The following is a 19,000-nucleotide window of genomic DNA, read 5'->3' as shown; positions in this document are numbered from 1 at the left end:
CCTCGTCGTCCTCCTTCTCCTCTGCCTTGGCCCGGTCCAGGTCGGCCTGCACGTCCCCGGGGAAGAACCCGACGAGCTTCAGCAAATGCAGGCGCTGGGTCAACCTGTTGCTCACCATGAAGTTCTGCACGCTCGTCCAGTAGTTGGCGCCGCACATGGTGCGGCGCTTGCCGAAAGAGTGCTCAGTCGGGTCAGAGTTGGCCTTCCCCATGCACATACTCTACCCCGTAGGACGTAGTGAACAGCACCCTCACTACCACACTGCACTGAACACACCACTGCACTGCACACAACACTGAGTCACTGCACTGATGGCGTAGTACGGCTCCTCCACAGTTTACTCCACGGGGTCGCGGCGTCCTCATATCTTGTGTCTCCTCCGTCACTTCCACTCGATCCACTGCCTTCTGTGTCTTCTTGTATCGTCCTCTGGATCCTTGCAGTTGTGGGGAAGGGTACAGAGACGATGAATAACTGTAGGTCCTTTACTTGGAGAGTAAACAGAGGCAGGACAGCGATAATCCTTTACAGAGGGGAAGTGCCCAGCTGACTGCGTGCCTAAGGCGAGTTAGGCGACGCGGGAACTGAGCTGAGTTGCCATGTAGGCACTAACTAAACGTACATTTCTTGTTTCCTAATACGTAAAACTGTGGACTTCACTATCCTACAGTTATCATTCATTTTACGTAAAGATTTCAACCTAAAGTTACGCAAATTTGCCATTTTTTACACAACGTTTTCAAAGTGCACGCATGGTGCTATTTTATATAAGTTACCTTGAATCCTCGACCAAATCACTCTAGAGACACTCCTGCCTGCTTGTATGCACTAAAACTTGAAGATTTCGTCCTGTTTCCACTTAAATTCGGAGTAAGAACGCAGAGTGTGTTTGAGTTGTCGCAGTGAAAGTCGCCATAACAATCGGCCCCTTACGCGAAGCCAGCGCGCCAAGACTGAAGAGATTTCCCGTCAACTAGTTGTGAAGTCTATGCGTGTACATCATTCGATTGTTTCATTATCTATCGTCACTGGTCTCGGAATGTTTAGACTGGGATGTGCACTGATTTGTTTTGGGTCAGGTTGGCGTAGACTCATTCCCTAAAGGTATAACATTCATTTACTCAGCCTTTCAGAAGCCGTGTGGTATCGTTTTTCGCAAATATCCTCTACACAAACTATCGCATCAGCATGGTATTTTGGCACAGCTTTTTTTACACATTGCAGCGTCCTTATTTTTGGCAATATAATGCATTGCTAAATGTGGCTAAATAAGGCGCTTATTCTTGACCCTGATCCTTCCTCTCTCTCTCTCTCTCTCTCTCTCTCTCTCATGCATTATACTTACAAATTTCAGCTATGCATATGTTACTTTTCTGTTGTGGCAGATAATTCGAAAGTGTATGCTGAGTATGATAGGGTGGGTTATGCAAACGACCGTGACCGCTGTTCCAGTATTGTTGGCAGTTTCTAAAGTGCTATATGAATTTTATGGTGGAGTTATATATATTAACGGTTGTATATGGAGATAAGTCGTAACGCAGTTGCATTTCTGCAACCACGCGGACAATGTAACATTTCTCCATACACCGTGGGTATACAGCTGCTGCTGGTGACTGCCTGTGACCCACCACGAAAACATTCCGGACACCTTAAAATGGCCATCCATGCTGGAATAGTTCTCACGGTCGTTAGCATAACCCACCCTACCACACTCAGCATATACTTTCGAATTATCTGCCGCAACAGAAAAGTAACATGTGCATAGCTGAATTTTATATGTATAATGCATGTCAGAAAGAGAGAGGGAGGGGGGGCGAGGGAGAGAGAGGAGAGAGGGAGGAAGGAAGGAGAAGACAGGAGTGGATGTAATGGGTGGGTACAGACGTCACAGCAACGTCATGCTTCCCCTGTTCGTACGTCTAGATGGCCATGCCAGGCTTCGCCATGAGGGTCAAGAGTAAGCGCCTTAACATAATTAGCCACATTTAGCAATGCATTATATTGCCAAAAATTAGGGCAAGGTGTCAAAAAAGCTGTGCCAAAATACCATGTTGATGTGATAGTTTGTCTAGACTCTAGGATATTTGCGATAAGCATTGCCCCACGGCCTCTGAAACGCTTGTAGTTCCGTGAGATGTCTTCTTTTTTAGCGACAGGACCACGTGAGTAGTACTGATTTTATTTTTTCTTATTTCTTCTGTTTACGTTTTGTCTATAATGTTGCTCCTAATCAGGCTTTGTAGAGCTTTACTTCTCTTTAGATTCTGCGGAGAGACTTTTGGGGCTTGTTTACCATCACTATCTGTTTGTTTGCTTGTCTGTCTGTCTATCAATACTTATCCATCTATTCACCAGTTTTCATATAACTCAGTTTATCCTTTTGCCTGCCTTTTTATATGTATATCTATCTAAATATTGATGCTTCAGTAGAGTCTGACCGATGAAGCAAGAGCTCTTTAAATGTTCTAGACATATTGATCACATGTGAGGAAGTAGCTGAAGAGAGTGCATCTAATAAACACGATATTTTTTTTTCTTTCGTGGTAGTTTTAAATCTTTCACGATTGTTATAACATTTCAATGAGGGTTTAAAGTGCTCAGAAGTAGAGTATAACAGTTCAAGAATGTGTGTTTTGGTGTTCCCGTGACTAGAAAGCCATCCCAGAGGTCATGATGTGCAGCCTCAAGACGGTGCTGATTGAATGACTTGTATCAACCTTGTTCATGGTTGTTTGTTAAAGGATTACTCCCATTTCATGTCTTCAAGTTGGTTTCATAATCTTAGTCAAATGTCTTATTTCTTATTGATTATATTTCTATCATATTGCGTATACAGGATCATCATGAGTTTAACATAATTACTATCAATATATGGTGTACCCACCTGAAACCTAGTTTGTATTCAACCAGATATTGGCATATAGTCATTATTTAGCTCTTTTGAATGCTTTGGGATAGAGGCGGGATTGTGTTCCACGTTTAAATATTGCGTGCCATGCATGGTGACTTAATTTTTCCTCTTAGCAGATCGTCACACTATGCTTGCATATTCACAGTATTTTAGTCTTATAAATTTATTTAGATCCACATCGGTCCAAACTAGTCATCAAAATCACACCAGGCATCATAAACAAGGCCTTGCCCTAAGGCTTGGAAGTTCTTTGCGCGTGTTACATGAACGTCGAGTGTAAGCCGTGCATGTGGAAGGATGTGACAAAATATCGGAAAACAGATTTTTCTCAAGTAATTCCCAATTACAAGAGTAGAATATTCCCAGTGATTCACTGCTTCGCATGGGGGCGTCACACGTCATTAATAGAGCCGATAATGTCTTGGGGTCTATAATAGGACACCTGGAAAAATGAAAAATGCAGTACATCGTCATTTATATTATTATGTTTCTTCTTAAACTTCCGCCTCGTCCCGTGTTTGCCAATCATTGAAAGGAAATATCACAATCAACTGGCCTTTCGTTTTAAACTATAACCTTGGTCCTCGTTCGGCAGGGCGCCAATCAGCCGTACAAGAGCATCTTCACGACGCCCTCCGCGGCCACAGCCAGGAACATTGGCCGTGTCCTCTGCCGCAGCCTGGGATACACCCATCTCGTGAGGTGACTAAGGTCCTCCCGTCGGGGACTGCAATGGGGTTCTGGCATATACTTTACGTTTGTTGCATATTGACTAAAGTTTTTGAACCCTCGGCAGAGAGTACAGCATTCCAGCCAATGGCATCGAGGGCAGCCGTTTGTTGATCCTGTGTCAGGGCTACGAGCGGCTCATCGAACAGTGCACGGCGGACAAAGGTGCCAAGAATGACTGCGACGAATTCCTGGCCCTCGACTGTGGCCGGTGCTCAGAGGTTGGTGTTTGTGGCCAGAGCTGCGCCAGGAACTCTCAAGGATGCATATAATCATGATGAGTCCTTATCTGTCCAACTTGCTTCTAGGTGACACAAACTTTAAAATGCAGTGTGTGCTCGATGACCAAATTCAACGAAAAAAAATGCCACCATATATCCTTATCTTTTGTCTTAGACTCGCCAGGTGGAGATGGGGGAGAAGGTCGAGATCATAAGCCCTGAGTACCCCAACTACACCGACGCGGCCGTGTGTGAGTGGCAGCTGCAGGCCTCGAGCAGGGCATCCTTCTCCGTCAAGTTCCTGAATTTCAGGCTCCCTAACACCGACAATAAGGGTGGGTATGGGGCACCCCAGTCATCAGAAGAAAAATGATAACGGTGAATAAAATGAGGAAGTCATCAGTAGAGTAATGAAACGGGTGACAAAAAATGGAAAATACAAAAATGACTATATGGTGATGTCAACAAAGATAATAGTAAAGTTAAAGCACTATGAAATTTTTGAACTTAGTACGGGGCTGAAGTGCGACAGAATGAGAGTTTGTGACTTTTTAAAGAGTATTTCTCTTATCCTCCTCCTCCTCTTCCTCAATATATTTTGTTTGTTAGCATATGAGTATATGAGAAAGTGGCAATATCACTCATTCATACATTCGTTCGTTCAGTCACCAAATAATTTCAGGTCATTCAGAGAGCATGTCAGACAGCCATTTATTTAGTCAGTCAGTCAGCCATTCAGTTTTGAGTTCAATCAGTCATTCAGACAGTCAGCCATTTAGTCTGTCGGTCATTCAGTTAGTCCTATAATCATTGTCAGTCGTTTAACTGTTGTTTGTCAGTATCTAAACTAGTCAGTCAGTCAGTCAGTCATTTAGCCAATTACTCGGTTCATTCTTTCAGTTAGTCAATCTTTGTCAGTCAATCAGTCAGTCAGTAGATCGGTGTGTCTCGTCGTACAGGTAATTGCTACGTGGGCTACCTGGAGGTGTCGCGGGAGGTGGACGGCGAGGTGGTGGAGGCCATGGTGAAGTGTGGCAGCGCCGTGCCTTTGCCCCTCACGCTGGAGGCCGACACCTTGATCCTCAGGTGTGTGTGTGTGTGGGTGGGAGCGTGTATGTGTGTGTGTGTGTGGGTGGGAGCGTGTATGTGTGCGAGTGCTTGTGATCAACACCTTTCATCTCCTATCATTTTTCCCTGGTAAACTTCCATCCACACCTCCTATTACTAAGACGTGACTCCATTCATCTTTTCCCCCTTGTTTTCCTCTCAAAGACCCTCTGCTTTCCTCCTACGTACATCCTCATCTTTTCTTTCCAGTCAGTCACTCACTTTCCGGTTTCTTTTTATCTCACACATTTCCCTGCGAATTTTCCTCACCATCGCTCCAGTAAGCCTGTCTTCCTCTTACTTTACTTCTTTTCTCCAAAACACGCATTATTACAACTCCCCTTGTCTTTTGTCTCACTGTCATCTTCACACATAAGTTTCTCCAATGCTGCTTTTTTCTTCTCTCAAGTCTTCTTTGTTTTGTTATCTAGGTTCTCCTCCGGCACGTTCTATCCAAGACCATACAGCTCACTGCGAGGGTTCAAGGCAGTTGTCACCGTCTCGCCTGTCGGTACGTCTCTGCTTGAAGTGGTGGTGTGCGAGTTTGTATTGTTTTATGCATTGGGGGTGAACGTAAAAGTCGCATTTCTTAACACTGTCGCATTCGTATTTTAGACTTGTACTCAACAGCTGACATCTATCAAGTACTCGTAATATTTCTTCGGCCCTCCCATCGCGTTTAAACTTTCTCACTCCATAAGTAGTCAGAAAGAAATGGTCCCCCTTATTGAATTGAATTGAATTGGGTGGGTGGGTGTGGGTGGGTTTGGGTGTGGGTGGGTTTTGGTGTGGGTGGGTGTGGGTGGCTTTGGGTGTGGGCGGGTGATATTAGTGTCTGTAATTTTCCTTCGGTTACCATTTTACGGCTTAAATTTTCACATTCTGCCAATGATAATGAAGGGGAAAAAATCAACATTCCATTTTCTTAGCCTTTTACTCTACATCTGTCATCATTGTAGTGCTAGGGATATTTCTTTGATCCTCCACTTACGTTCAAACTTCCCCAACTCATTGATAGTAATGAATAATGATGATTTGTGCGCCTTTTTTCACTATTTCATTTATATTTTACCCATTACTCTGCATGTGGTATTAATGTAGCGTCAGTGATCTTACGGTTAGAGTGCTAAAAAGAAATATTCGTATCTTAAATGTGACACTTTAAAGTCCACGAGATGCTTCGCCTTCAGCCTGGAGCCCGAGACGTCTAGCCACGATGGAGGTGGTTTCCATCGCTATGGGTATTCTTCTACTCCTGGTCATCACAGTGGTTGTATTTTGCATGTAAGTTTGTTCCCCCCCCCCCTTATTTTATGGATATAGTAGCATTTCTATCATTTGAGAAGTTGTATCGTCTCTCAGTCTTGTTCTTTGCCTGCCTTAGCTAAATTATCTTTTACACGACGGCCGCTGTAAACACAGATACTGGTTTATCATCCGGCAGTGCTGTGTGTATGGCTTTCTCAAGTGAAAATATTTAGATCATCGTAACTAGAATCCATTGCGTATATTACAAGTATACATGTCTTGGTCGAATATATAAACAACTATTTCAGGAGCTGCCATGCGTAGGCTGTTTTGGCTCTTCTACTCATTACATCCATGTGTATCTTCGTGTGTATTCTTCCATAAATATTAGTCAACGCCTTCAGTTAGTATACCCCGAAACCCATGATACTAGAAATGTTATTGTGGATGAAGACTTTATCGCGGCAGATTCAGGCGGCGAAGGTGGACGCGGCGCCGGAGCAGGCAGCGGAAACTCATGCAGGAGCGGCTGGCCTCGCAGCGACCCAGCTACCACGAAGGTGTGTGTGCGTGTGTGTGTGTGTGTGTGTGTGTGTGTGTGTGTGTGTGTGCGTGTGCGTGTGTGTGTGCTTGAGTGCGAGTGTGTGCCAATGTGCGCCCTTGATTGCTTTTTTGTATTTGCGTTTGTTTGCTTGATTTTTTTTTTACAGCAAAGGAGACAGTTCAAGGGCATAAAAAAAGAAAACAATAATGAAAAAAAAAGCCCGCTACTCACTGCTCCTAAAAAGAGTACAGAGGAGTGGCCGAAAGAGAGGTCAATTTCGGGAGGAGAGGTGTCCTGATACCCTCCTCTTGAAAAAGTTCAAGTCGTAGGCAGGAGGAAATACAGATGAAGGAAAATTGTTCCAGAGTTTACCAGCGTGAGGGATGAAAGAGTGAAGATGCTGGTTAACTCTTAGGTAAGGGATTTGGACAGCAAAGGGATGAGCTTGAGTAGAAAGTCATGTGCGGCGAGGCCGCGGGAGGCGGTGAGGCATGCAGTTAGCAAATTCAGGAGAGCAGTCAGCATGAAAATATCGATAAAAGATCGAAAGAGAGGCAACATGGCGGCGGAATTTAAGAGGTAGAAGACTATCAGTAAGAGGAGGAGAGCTGATGAGACGAAGAGCCTTAAGCCCCGTTAACACTGTGCCGACACTGGGCCACGACTACTCACGACTCTAGGATACACGAGGTCTTGGGTGTTGATGTGAAAAGGTCGGGCATGTCTTGAGACTGTTGCCGAATGCTGTGCCGACGTTGTGAGGGGAGTCAGGAGTCGTGAGGGTTAGCACGACATGCTGGCAACTAGTTGGCCGAATGTCTCAGACAGTCGGCAAGACACCAAGACCCCAATAAAACCTCCCCCCCTTCATGGAGCGTGGGAACCAACTTGTCAAATGGAAAAGTCGCTGGGTTGTCGTGGCCCAGAGTCGGCACAGTGTGAACGGGGCTTTAGACTCCACTCTGTCCAAAAGAGGTGTGTGAGTGGAGCCCCCCCCACACGTGAGATGCATACTCCACACGAGGGCGGACAAGGCCCCTGTATATGGATAGCAACTGTGCAGGGGAGAAAAACTGGCGGAGACGATACAGAACGCCCAACCTCGAGGAAACTGATTTAGTGAGAGAAGAGATGTGAAGTTTCCAGTTAAGATTTTGAGTTAAGGATAGATCGAGGATATTGAGTGTTGAAGAAGGTGACAGCCGTGTTTTGTCGAAGAATAGGGGATAGGTGTTTGGAAGATTGTGTCGAGTTGATAGGTGGAGAAATTGAGTTTTTGAGGCATTGAAGGACAGATTGCTTGTAAAAGTGGTTTGTTTTTTCTTTGTGCCTTCTGGTTTGTTTATTTATTGTTTTTTTGTTTGTTTGCTTGCGTGGGTGTTTTCTATGTGCGTGTCGTGAGTGGAAACCAAATACCCGTGCCGTCCCTGGTTCTTGGTAACCTGTTGGTGCAGGTGAAGGCCGCTGCCACACTCGTCCCGGCAGTATGTGGGGACATTATCATTATTTACTCTTTGATGAAAAATTAAAGGAAGCAACAAAGTTAAAACTCAAAATATATTTGAGTTATTTCTGGAAGTGGGTCTGTTGATTGCTCCTCATTACATGATTCTTACTTATGATTCAGCAGTAGCCCTGACGGCGATGCTGGCCGGCATGGTGACCAAGAACCACGACTTGCACCACGATAACGGCGGCACGACAACGGGCACCAGCGGGAGGGGCAACAGCTTGCCTGATACAGGGAGGCCTCGAGGGGCAAGGCAGTGGACTAGGGAGTCATGCGCGTCCCGAACAAGCAGCGTGCCCCTGCAGATGACCAGCTGCCCACCACTGCCGCCGCCACCGCCCTCCTCCGTCCCGCCCCCGGCCAGACGCTACTATAATCTGCACGCCCTGGACGCACTACAGGTAACAGTTCAATTTGTGTGTGTGTGTGTGTGTGTGTGTGTGTGTGTGTGTGTGTGTGTGTGTGTGTGTGTGTGTGTGTGTGTGTGTGTGTGTGTGTGTGTGTGTGTGTGTGTGTGTGTGTGTGTGTGTGTGTGTGTGTGTGTGTGTGTGTGTGTGTGTGTGTGTGTGTGTGTGTGTGTGTGTGTGTGTGTGTGTGTGTGTTTTTATATAAATTTTAAGAGCCTCCATCCGGAAGGGAGTTACGATGGGAACAATCGGTTAGATTGTTCGCATTGCAATTCATCGGCCCCTGCCGGAACGCCGATGACTGTGGCACTCAACCATATCTTTTACTATACTACAGATAAATAATACAAAAAACTAAAGAATTATACATAAGAATAACAAAATATAGGACGAGTTGGGTCTTATGTGGGGCGCTGCTGGCATAGCGCTGCTGCGTTCCCGCGGATCACTGCGAGACTGACCCGCTGCCGCAGCCACTCTGTTTCCCGCTTTTCCCCCGTCCTCTCTCGGATGCGCCTGCCGAGGGTCTTGATGAGGTCGCTGAAGGCGGGACCGAGGACTCCGGTCGTCTCCACCGTCAGCGGCATGAAGTCATACCGCTGACCGAGGTCGGCGTAGCGCTGCCGTTTCCGGGCCTCGGCGGAGCGTGCAGCAGCGCCTGCTGTGGTAGCCTTTGTGTGTGTGTGTGTGTGTGTGTGTGTGTGTGTGTGCGCGCGCGTGCGTGCGTGCGTGCGTGCGTGTGCGTGCATGCATGTGCACGAGCGCGTGTGCATGTGGTTGTATGTTTGAGTGTACGTGTACGTGTGTGAGCGTGCTTGTGTGTGTGTGTGTGTGTGTGTGCGTGCACGAGTACCTGCGTGCATACTTGTATATCATAACTACACCGTGATATACTTATGCCGAGTTATTAAACTGATTAAATTTGGCTACTTAACAAACTGCTTGCCTAACAGGTAGAGTTAGCATTTTGCAAAGTTTGTGAACATTGATTTACCAAGGTTATATATTAGAAACATTCTTGTCTGAAGTAGCCCAGCAAGGTATTGCTTGCTCCTTTTTTTTTTCCTAATAGAAGAGACCAACTACCATTTCATATTTCTATAATTTCTATAAAAGAAGGACCAAAACCAAATTTTGCTTTTTATCTCACTGACTCACTGACTTACCCGCGTGTTAACAGGGGAGCGAGGAGCAGCCCATCTACATGGAGGTGGACGAGTGTTCCAGGACGCCGTTCCAGGCTTACCTTCAACTGCGTGAGTAGTGGTGCGAGTAGGGAAGGATTATCACTTTGACTATTATTATTATTATTATTATTATTATTATTATTATTATTATTATTATTATTATTATTATTATTATTATTATTATTATTATTATTATTATTATTATTATTATTATTATTATTATTATTATTATTATTATTATTATTATTATTATTATTATTATTATTATTATTATTTATTTATTTATTTATTATTTATTATTTATTATTATTTACTATTATTAGTCTTAAATAGTCTTAAATAGTCATTTTTGTTGTTGTTGTTGTTATTGTCATCATCATCATCATCATTAGTACTGCAAAACTCTTGAGATACACCATAACCACCATTTTCTGATCACATTATCTGAATCAACAAGAAAATATTTTGGACTTAGCTTGAAGACCAGGGAGACCTGACTAACTGGCAATCAACTCAGCTTTCATCTTATACAAATAAAAGAAAATCTACCAAACACGCGGCTGTCTCTTCCTGTATCCCAGACGAGTTGAACCCACCAAGACCTGATGCCATGCTCCGAGCGTCGCTCAACAGCTCGGTGTCTACCAGCGGTGGCCCCGCCGTGTCCCCGCGGCTTGCCGCGCCCACCATTCGCCAAAGCTCCAGCCAGCCACACCTCTGCCCCGACCAACCGTCTTCTCCATCTCCCACCTTACGAAATGTATTCTCCAACAAGCTAAATGTATGGCCCAGTAACTCCTCCCTCTCTCCGTCCATTAAAACTCTTTCTTCCATTGGCAATACTTCCAAAGCTTCGATGGGGAGTCACATTAATTATTTTGTTCAGAGTCGCTCTGTATCTTCCCGCGGTAGCAGTCTTTCCTTCAACGTGGAGAATATTTCTCCATACTCCAATCGCACCCTTTCGCGCCCCTTGCACCTCTCACTCAGCCCGTGTGGGGGCACTGCCAGCAAAGAACTCTCTCCGTGTAGTCCCATGGAAGGGACAAGAACAGACGTAAGTAACTGCATGAACTACGTTCTTAAGTTTCCACCGCATCGCCATATAGTGTAAGCATCATACTTACATGGGCTTCCTTGCCTTTAACTAAATATGTGTATGCAATTAATGAATCCGTGTTTAGAAAATTGTTAAACATTAAATCTGCAACATAATAATGTATCCCCACTTTAAATTTTCCAGGGTCGACGATTGCCCGCGCTGCATCTGGACGGGACTCCCTTGTTAACATCGTCGGTCTTGGAAAAATGGGGCCGCGGGACGTCCTCCAACAGCTGCGACAGTGTGTTCACCGTGGGTAGGTTTTGCTGGCTGCACGGGACCGGCAGACACACTAGGACACTGTACGGGTAATTGACTTCACTATAATTTAGTTATTGGGTGGTAGACACTTTGGTCGGCGTAACAAGAATAATTCATCGTTTACTACTAAAACAAATTAGCTTTTAACTGTACTACTATACCATACTAATATATGCATATTTGTTTGATGGCCAACTTGCAGAAAACATTCTCATTGGTGTGAACACCGTCAACGATGTATCCAGAATAAGTACGTACCATTATCAGAGCAAACATTTCCCAAGAACTACAGAGGTAAAAAAAGATAACTAGCAAATAAACAGAGAAGAGCCAAATGTCCCTTACGATAAATAAATCCTAAATCAGGATATACGTGACTCCATGACCATCTTCCAGACGGGAGTGACTTTCGTGCCCAGATGCGGTGTGTGTGCGGCTCCAGCCACAGCCACGGTAATAGACCTCTCGCCGCAGAGCAGAAACAGAAGCTCTCCAAGTCCTGCGGGGACGTGTCTCACATCTCGACCATCCCGAAGGTGTCCGTCTAGTGTCCTTTCAGAGAGCTGTCTGTGTAGTAAAAAACTTTTAGTGTTTGTATTTGTAGTACATAGTAGTAGTATTAGAATTAGTAGATGAAAAAAGTAATAGCAATAATATGAATAGTTATCGTGTTTTGTAAAAGCACATAGTAGTGGTGGTAATACTTTCAGTAGGTGAAAATGAATTATAATTATTATTATTATTATTATTATTATTATTATTATTATTATTATTATTATTATTATTATTATTATTATTATTATTATTATTATTATTATTATTATTATTATTATTATTATTATTATTATTATTATTATTATTATTATTATTATTATTATTATCATTATTATTATTATTATTATTATTATTATTATTATCATTATCATTATTATTATTGGTAATAGTAGTGGTAGTGGTGATAGTACTGTAGTAGTAGTTACATGATGATGATGATGATGATCATCATCATCATCATCACCAGCATATGACCACAGATGTTGCGCCGACTAAACGAAACTTTCCAACTTTTTCCGTAGAAATATGGGCCTAGATATCAGCGGCACAATGCCTGTAAATGAAATTAATAATAAGTAGATAAATACAGAGTCATGGATCTCCAATGTGTTACATTCGTCAACTCCACAGTAGCTGAGCCAGCTGATTTTTATATACACCTATCAATGCCCATAGTTTATTAAGTCTAGTAATGCCTGTTGGGTAAAAGTAAACTACCAGACTGCTGGTAATTTTCAAACAGTACTCGAGTCAACTTTTTGTTAAACATTATTTTTACAAGTAAAGGCACTCTGTCTTTGCACTTACCAATGGAATCACAGCTGGTTTCCTTGACTGCAGCAGCTGAGCATGACGGAGCTGGTGCGCTCGGAGCCTATCCTGCCAAGGAGCCAGACCACGCCTCGTCTGGTGGCTCCTGTCCTGCGACGCGTCTCGCAGATGTTTTTCAGTTCCTCTCCCTTCTCTGAATCCTTGGAGGCCGTGGACGATGCCGGTGCTGACGGGGCATTGGGAGTGGCAGTGGCGGCTGGTTCGGGGGAGGGGGAGGTGCGCTGCGATAAGCGGGGAACTGGAACATGGCGACTCAAAAGAAATGCTTCGCGCCGCGCCATGTCCACCTCGTCGGGCACATTCTTCCCCTTCAGGTGAGTCACCAGCCACCGGCTAAACTTATTTGGTATAAACTATGATGATTTATGCAGCGTCTGGTAAGGTAAAGATTGGGGCTCAGCTTTACCTGTGCGTGGTCTCGGTGCATATCTGTCTCATTGGCCATTGAGCTTGTGGTGGGTAAGAATCTATTAGCCCGCGGGTATGTGTGACATCCGGGTTACCACAGTTTACCTTTCCCAGGTGCCCATTTATCGACCAGCTTGAAATAGAGAATGAACAGCTGGATGGCTTGTGCTGTGACTGCCCGGGCCGAGATTCGAACTCAGACCCTCGGATCTGTAGCTAGACATGCCACTCACTACAGCACAGAAAAGCTTCTAGAAAGCTTTAAAAGCTTGATAAAGGTTTTGCGTAACTCCTACAGTTATACTGTCATATCTGCCACAATTCTGCGATTCCGTGTTATGTACAAAAGTGAAGTGCAAACGAATACGAAGTTTTTGCAGGGGAAACACAGTTGTATTATGCAAGAAATACAAAACGCTGGAGAATATTCATGTGGGATTTATTTCTCTCTAACATCATAGGTATATCAAATAAAATTAGAAAAAACAAGTTAAAATAGGATTTCGTGACCACATTCATTTTAAATAAACCTTTTAAATGAATACCTGAAGCCTGTCATGAAAGATAATACGACAAGAGGGACATTTACAGGGTTATAATGTGCTGCTGCCACAAGAGTAGATATGCAATCTGTACAGGTGGCAGCGTATCGGCATGGCAGAAGAACCACTGTCTTGGCCAGAATGCCCGCAATGGAGGACAAGGCCCAAAATACCATCTCTAATTAGTTGGGGAAATGTTGGTGTCATCCTTCTTTGTCCCACGAATTGAGAGAAGAATAGTTTTGGGTCGAGCCATAACTTGGCTCGACTCGACTCGTGTCTGAAGGTAACCGACTTTTCTCCCAATGTAGACTGAATGACTGGAATACTGTAGGAGTTGTGATTCGCTGCCTTTCTTGGTGTAGGAAATGTGACTGGGACCGTGTAGAAATTGACAGAATAGATTTTTGTGTGTATATTTGTGGTGTATATTTGTGGGAAATAGTCACTACTCTAAAAACTGTCAGGATGAGTCCGTAGCAGAAAGTCAACCCTACATTTTTTTCCATCTTGAGAACTAATTCAGATGAAGGCTTTGGGAGGACAGGTGTAGCGAGATTAAAGATTCCGCGAATGACAAATACAAAAAAATGTAAACATTTCTGGCCAGGTATAGTCGGCTGCAGAACGTGTGCAACAACGACGGGGCCAAAGCCAGTTCCGGTGGTGCCAGCAAAGAAGCGAACGCCACGCGGGGTGCAGGCAGTGCGCCGTAGTCGCAGGCGGCAACAACCCACAAGATGTACCTCCTTAACCTCTCATGGGCACCCGGAGCACCTACATGGTTGCAGGTGGCACCTAAGACTTTCTGATTATTGGGCGGCAATAACATTTTTAATTCAGTTTAACTCTTTAAGATTCAATGAAGCCGTAGGTTCGAATATTTATTTGTGGTGTTCAACATAAATCTTGAATTGTTTGATTTCGCGGTTGACGATATATAGAATTGAAATGTTATAACTTTTAGTCTATGGGGCCACCACCCTATAATGTATGGGCGTAGGCAAATGAATGTAGAAAAGGTCATTCAGCTTTATATTTTCTTTTGATAAAAAAACTTTTGTTAATAAGAAGTTTGTTCTAAATATATGGAAATTTGCTAGCAAACATTATATGGGGTTTTATTTCTTTAAAAGTAACAAAACAATGATAAAAGCAGTAAGATAAAAAAAGTGATAATAAAAATTGGTTTGAGAGGAAGTAAACAAATAAATATTTATTGACCTCAAATTCAAGGTTCATGTAAAACATATCTACTCTAAAAATGTAACACAACTCACATTCTTACATTCAATAAATACAAGAAAACACAACACAAATGTAAAAGTAAACAAATTTAAGCAAGCAGTCCAGCACAAAAGATATGACGAGCATACAAACTTGATAGATATATCAAATACTTTGTAAAATGTTAAAATTCCTAAAACTTTCAATGACATGGCTTGAGTTAACCGAAAATGATCTCCGAAACAAGACGAGCATTAGAATATGCTGTCTGAACCCAAAACGTAAAGCTGTCTTGATCTTGTCTTAAGTTAGCGGACACACCTCCAGTGAGTGCAGCTTCCTCCGCGGTGCGCCGCGTGGGCTCCGCCACCTCAAGATGTCTCCGCCCACGCCTATTCGAGCTGCCTGTCTGTACCACGAGTTTATGACTGACGACCCATAGTCGACAGAGGACAGTTCGTGCACTCTTGTTGATTTGACCGCTGCTAGAGTGTTCCGACGTCCGATTTTAGCCCGGACAGTCCAGTTTTTTAGTATTCTGCCCTCCGTCTGAAGCCACCTTTAGGCAGGACGATAACTCATTCTCTTTTTGCGTCTTTACAAAAATTACTTATATCGATCACAACTTATATTTGAATAGCGGGACTGAACTCAGAATAATCGTAACCACGGATTTACTTTTTAGTTGTCGTTAACAAAACTACCACAGAACCGCAGTGTAGTAAAGACATGGTCAGTGAGATTAAAAAAAAAAGCCTCCTGGAGATGGTAAGTAAACGGAAGAAATGAAAAAAAAAAAATAGACATCTGTAATGAGTATCCATGGTAAGTAGACTATTTCTATCAGTGAGTTAATTTGGTTAATACATGCTTCTCCAACGAAATGGAGGCTTTTTTTTACTTACACTTCTTTATTTGTACCGTATGAAATAATGTTAGCAGCCTATATGCACTGCATTTGATAATAAACATATTCAGAAAAATTACCTCAATGTGATTTATTAAACTTTACTTATATTCGCTAAGTCAACATTTCTAAGTATATTTTGCATAATACCAGAACTTAATGATATATTTAACCTCATCATTAAACATGCTTTATCTAGGTAAACTAAATAGGTGTCGCAGAAATCCAAAATTGTCCTTCCTTTTGAACTTTTTCGAATGGGCACCCTGAGTCCACGGCGTTAGTGCACCCACATTTCCAGAAGACCACCTTTCAACTCAGACTTAAGATTCTCTCTCATAGGGATGATCAATAATGTGCTCCGGGGGTCGGGGAGGCGGCGGCAGCATGAGACAAGCAAGATGGAGCCACTATAAACACTTGCCAGCGCCACAACGGGGTGGGGCCGACCATCAGGCCCCTCTAAGAAAGCCTACCGGCTCCATAGGCGGCAACGTAAAAAAAAAGTAAAAGACAAAAAGAAAAAAAGTAGAAGTAATACAGCAGAAGGGATGTACAGCTAACATTTTCGGCTCATCTCAGCTCGTATGCCTAACCTAATAGTGGGGCGTGACAGTTTAGAGTCGGAAACCGAATTGCAATAATAACCACAGTTGGTGAAATAAACATTTATAATAATAATAATAATAATAATAATAATAATAATAACAATAACAATAACAATAACAATAATAGTAGTAGTAGTAATAATAATGATAATAATAATAATAATAATAATAATAATAATAATAATAATAATAATAATAATAATAATAATAATTGAACTTATAATAATAATAATGATGATAATAATAATAATAATAATAATAATAATAATAATAATAATAATAATAATAATAATAATAATAATAATAATGATAATAATGATAATAATGATAATAATGATAATAATGATAATAATGATAATAATGATAATAATGATAATAATAACTAACAATAATAATAACTAACAATAATAATAACTAACAATAACAAAAACGACAACGACCACGATAATAATGATAATATTATTATTATAGAACAAACCTCACCGTCCTCACCATTATATTATTGTAAACTCTCGGGAACACTGCTTTTCCTTTATAATAATTAGGGTACATCTTGTGTAAGTAAAAGAAAGCCTTGTCACAGCACGACTGTTTTGGCCTCGCAGAGACAAGCAAGAAAACATTGCAAGCATTAATATCACTATTATCATTATTGTTTGTCAACTGAAACATTATTTTTAGTTTTTTAATACTGGAAAAAACTTGCTTAAATATTATGGAGAAAATTCGTAAAGAGAGAAAAAAAAAATAATGTAGCATGCATGGCTTCTGCCCACCTCAGCCCCTAGCCCAGCCCAGTCCCGTTAAATATATATATATATATATATATATATATATATATATATATATATATATATATATATATATATATATCTATATATCTATATATATATATATATATATATATATATATATATATATATATATATATATATATATATATATATATATATATATTGGGAACATTATTTTTAGTTTTTTAATACTGGAAAAAACTTGCTTAAATATTATGGAGAAAATTCGTAAAGAGAGAAAAAAAATAATGTAGCATGCATGGCTTCTGCCCACCTCAGCCCCTAGCCCAGCTAGGGGCTATATATATATATCTATCTATCTATCTATCTATCTATCTATCTATCTATCTATCTATCTATCTATCTATCTATCTATCTATCTATCTATCTATCTATCTATCTATCTATCTATCTATCTATCTATCTATATATATTTACATATATATATATATATATATATATATATATATCTATATATATATATATTGTGGTAGGCGGTGGCTTAGGTGGTATCTGACTGGGCTCACAGTCACCGCGAGATGGACGACGCGGTTCGAATCCCCACGCTACCACTCGATTTTCAGTCACCGAGTGGCTTAAAACTACCCACATGCTGTCCTGAAGACCACCCATAAACCCGGACTCTAGAGGAAGCCGTCCAAGCGAATCAAGAACGAGTTCCGTGGGGCAGCATGAGCCAATGCAAGATGGCGCCACTATAAACACTCGCCTGCGCCAGAACGGGCTGGGCCGACCATCAGGCCCCACCTGGAAGAAGCCTTGGGCCGACCATCAGGCCCCACCGGGAAGATGCCTACCAGCGCAATAGGCAACAACGTAAAAAAAAATTATATATATATATATATATATATATATATATATATATATATATATATATATATATATATATATCAGCGGCGTGCACAACTCGTCAAGTTAAAAAATCGGGCCGAGCTCCGCCGTATGGCCAACAAAACAAACCGCGCTTCCCCTTCTTCTTTTGACCTGTTCCGCGTTGGTGCCGCAAAACAGACACAGACACTCCTTTTTGAACTGTTGTTACTCATACACTGTAGTTAATAATAAGGCAACAATATATTGATTTCATATATTTGTTACATAGAAACTGTTTATGACGTCATTCTCCAAGCCCTTCCTGCGTCATGACTGGCTCGGTCTGGCTGACACATCTGACTGTTGATTGGCTGGTTGTGGGTATGGGACCTAGCCAGTATACAGTTCCGAATAATGCCCCCGGCTTGACCTAGCTTCCCGCGATGATATTTTATTACTAGCGATATTCCATGTTTTGTTTATCCCATAGTCCCTTCTGTTACTTCTCTTACCTCCCTTTACACCCTATCCTCGCCGCTTTCATATTCTCCCTGCTCCCCATATCCCCTCCGCCGTACAGCGATAAAACTCAGTGGGATTGGTTTCATGTTGTAGGACGGTCAGTGTATACCTGATATCAATGATTCGTACCTTGTTCTGAGGTCCTGACGTACCTGAATCTGTGACTTATCTCATCAGTCGGTTCATAAATGTTGATATAATGTGACATGTTTATATTAGTTTCACGGCACTTTTTTTATATTTATTTAGTGTCTAGTTACTGTTGAGAAGTGAGTAGCATTTTCTAGTTTTTTTTCTTTTTCTGCAATAGTCTTTTCAACCATGGGTGCGTGAAAGATTTTTTTCTTGTTTTATTTTTGTATTGGTCTCCAACCTTGAATGAGTAGGTGTAACACACGCACGCACGCACGCACGCACGCACACACACACACACACACACACACACACACACACACACACACACACACACACACACACACACACACACTTTGGAATATTTAACCACCTTCTTGACTTGTCAGGAATCAGTTGCTCACAGAGACTCC

General features: G+C 42.1%; 1 protein-coding gene across 11 annotated transcripts in view; it reads left to right on the top strand.

Annotated features, from left to right (window-relative positions):
- LOC127005017 (uncharacterized) overlaps positions 1 to 15,590 on the top strand; it is a 38,871-nt gene extending 23,281 nt beyond the window's left edge. Inside the window, exons 3-17 of one of the 11 annotated variants that reach the window (XR_007758232.1) lie at positions 3,507 to 3,613; positions 3,708 to 3,861; positions 4,037 to 4,196; positions 4,821 to 4,947; positions 5,400 to 5,479; positions 6,159 to 6,252; positions 6,685 to 6,776; positions 8,391 to 8,671; positions 9,858 to 9,933; positions 10,446 to 10,921; positions 11,108 to 11,222; positions 11,624 to 11,763; positions 12,623 to 12,927; positions 13,613 to 13,849; positions 14,174 to 15,590. Coding sequence is in view for 4 of the 11 variants with exons in the window: in XM_050873478.1 (XP_050729435.1) it covers positions 3,507 to 3,613; positions 3,708 to 3,861; positions 4,037 to 4,196; positions 4,821 to 4,947; positions 5,400 to 5,479; positions 6,159 to 6,252; positions 6,670 to 6,776; positions 8,388 to 8,671; positions 9,858 to 9,933; positions 10,446 to 10,921; positions 11,108 to 11,222; positions 11,624 to 11,763; positions 12,623 to 12,927; positions 14,174 to 14,279 (2,331 nt within the window). In the remaining 7 variants the exon portion in view is untranslated. Of the gene's footprint in view, positions 1 to 3,506; positions 3,614 to 3,707; positions 3,862 to 4,036; positions 4,197 to 4,820; positions 4,948 to 5,399; positions 5,480 to 6,158; positions 6,253 to 6,669; positions 6,777 to 8,387; positions 8,672 to 9,857; positions 9,934 to 10,445; positions 10,922 to 11,107; positions 11,275 to 11,623; positions 11,764 to 12,622; positions 12,928 to 13,612; positions 13,850 to 14,173 lie in introns of those variants that run through there. The other 10 variants (XR_007758222.1, XR_007758216.1, XR_007758244.1 and 7 more) reach the window with 10 other exon arrangements.
- Positions 15,591 to 19,000: the final 3,410 nt, after the last annotated feature.

Source organism: Eriocheir sinensis, chromosome 3, assembly GCF_024679095.1.
Source record: "Eriocheir sinensis breed Jianghai 21 chromosome 3, ASM2467909v1, whole genome shotgun sequence".
Classification (NCBI taxonomy): Eukaryota; Metazoa; Arthropoda; class Malacostraca; order Decapoda; family Varunidae; genus Eriocheir; species Eriocheir sinensis.
Note: the sequence above shows the minus strand (reverse complement) of the source record. Positions and strands in the feature narration are given on the sequence as shown.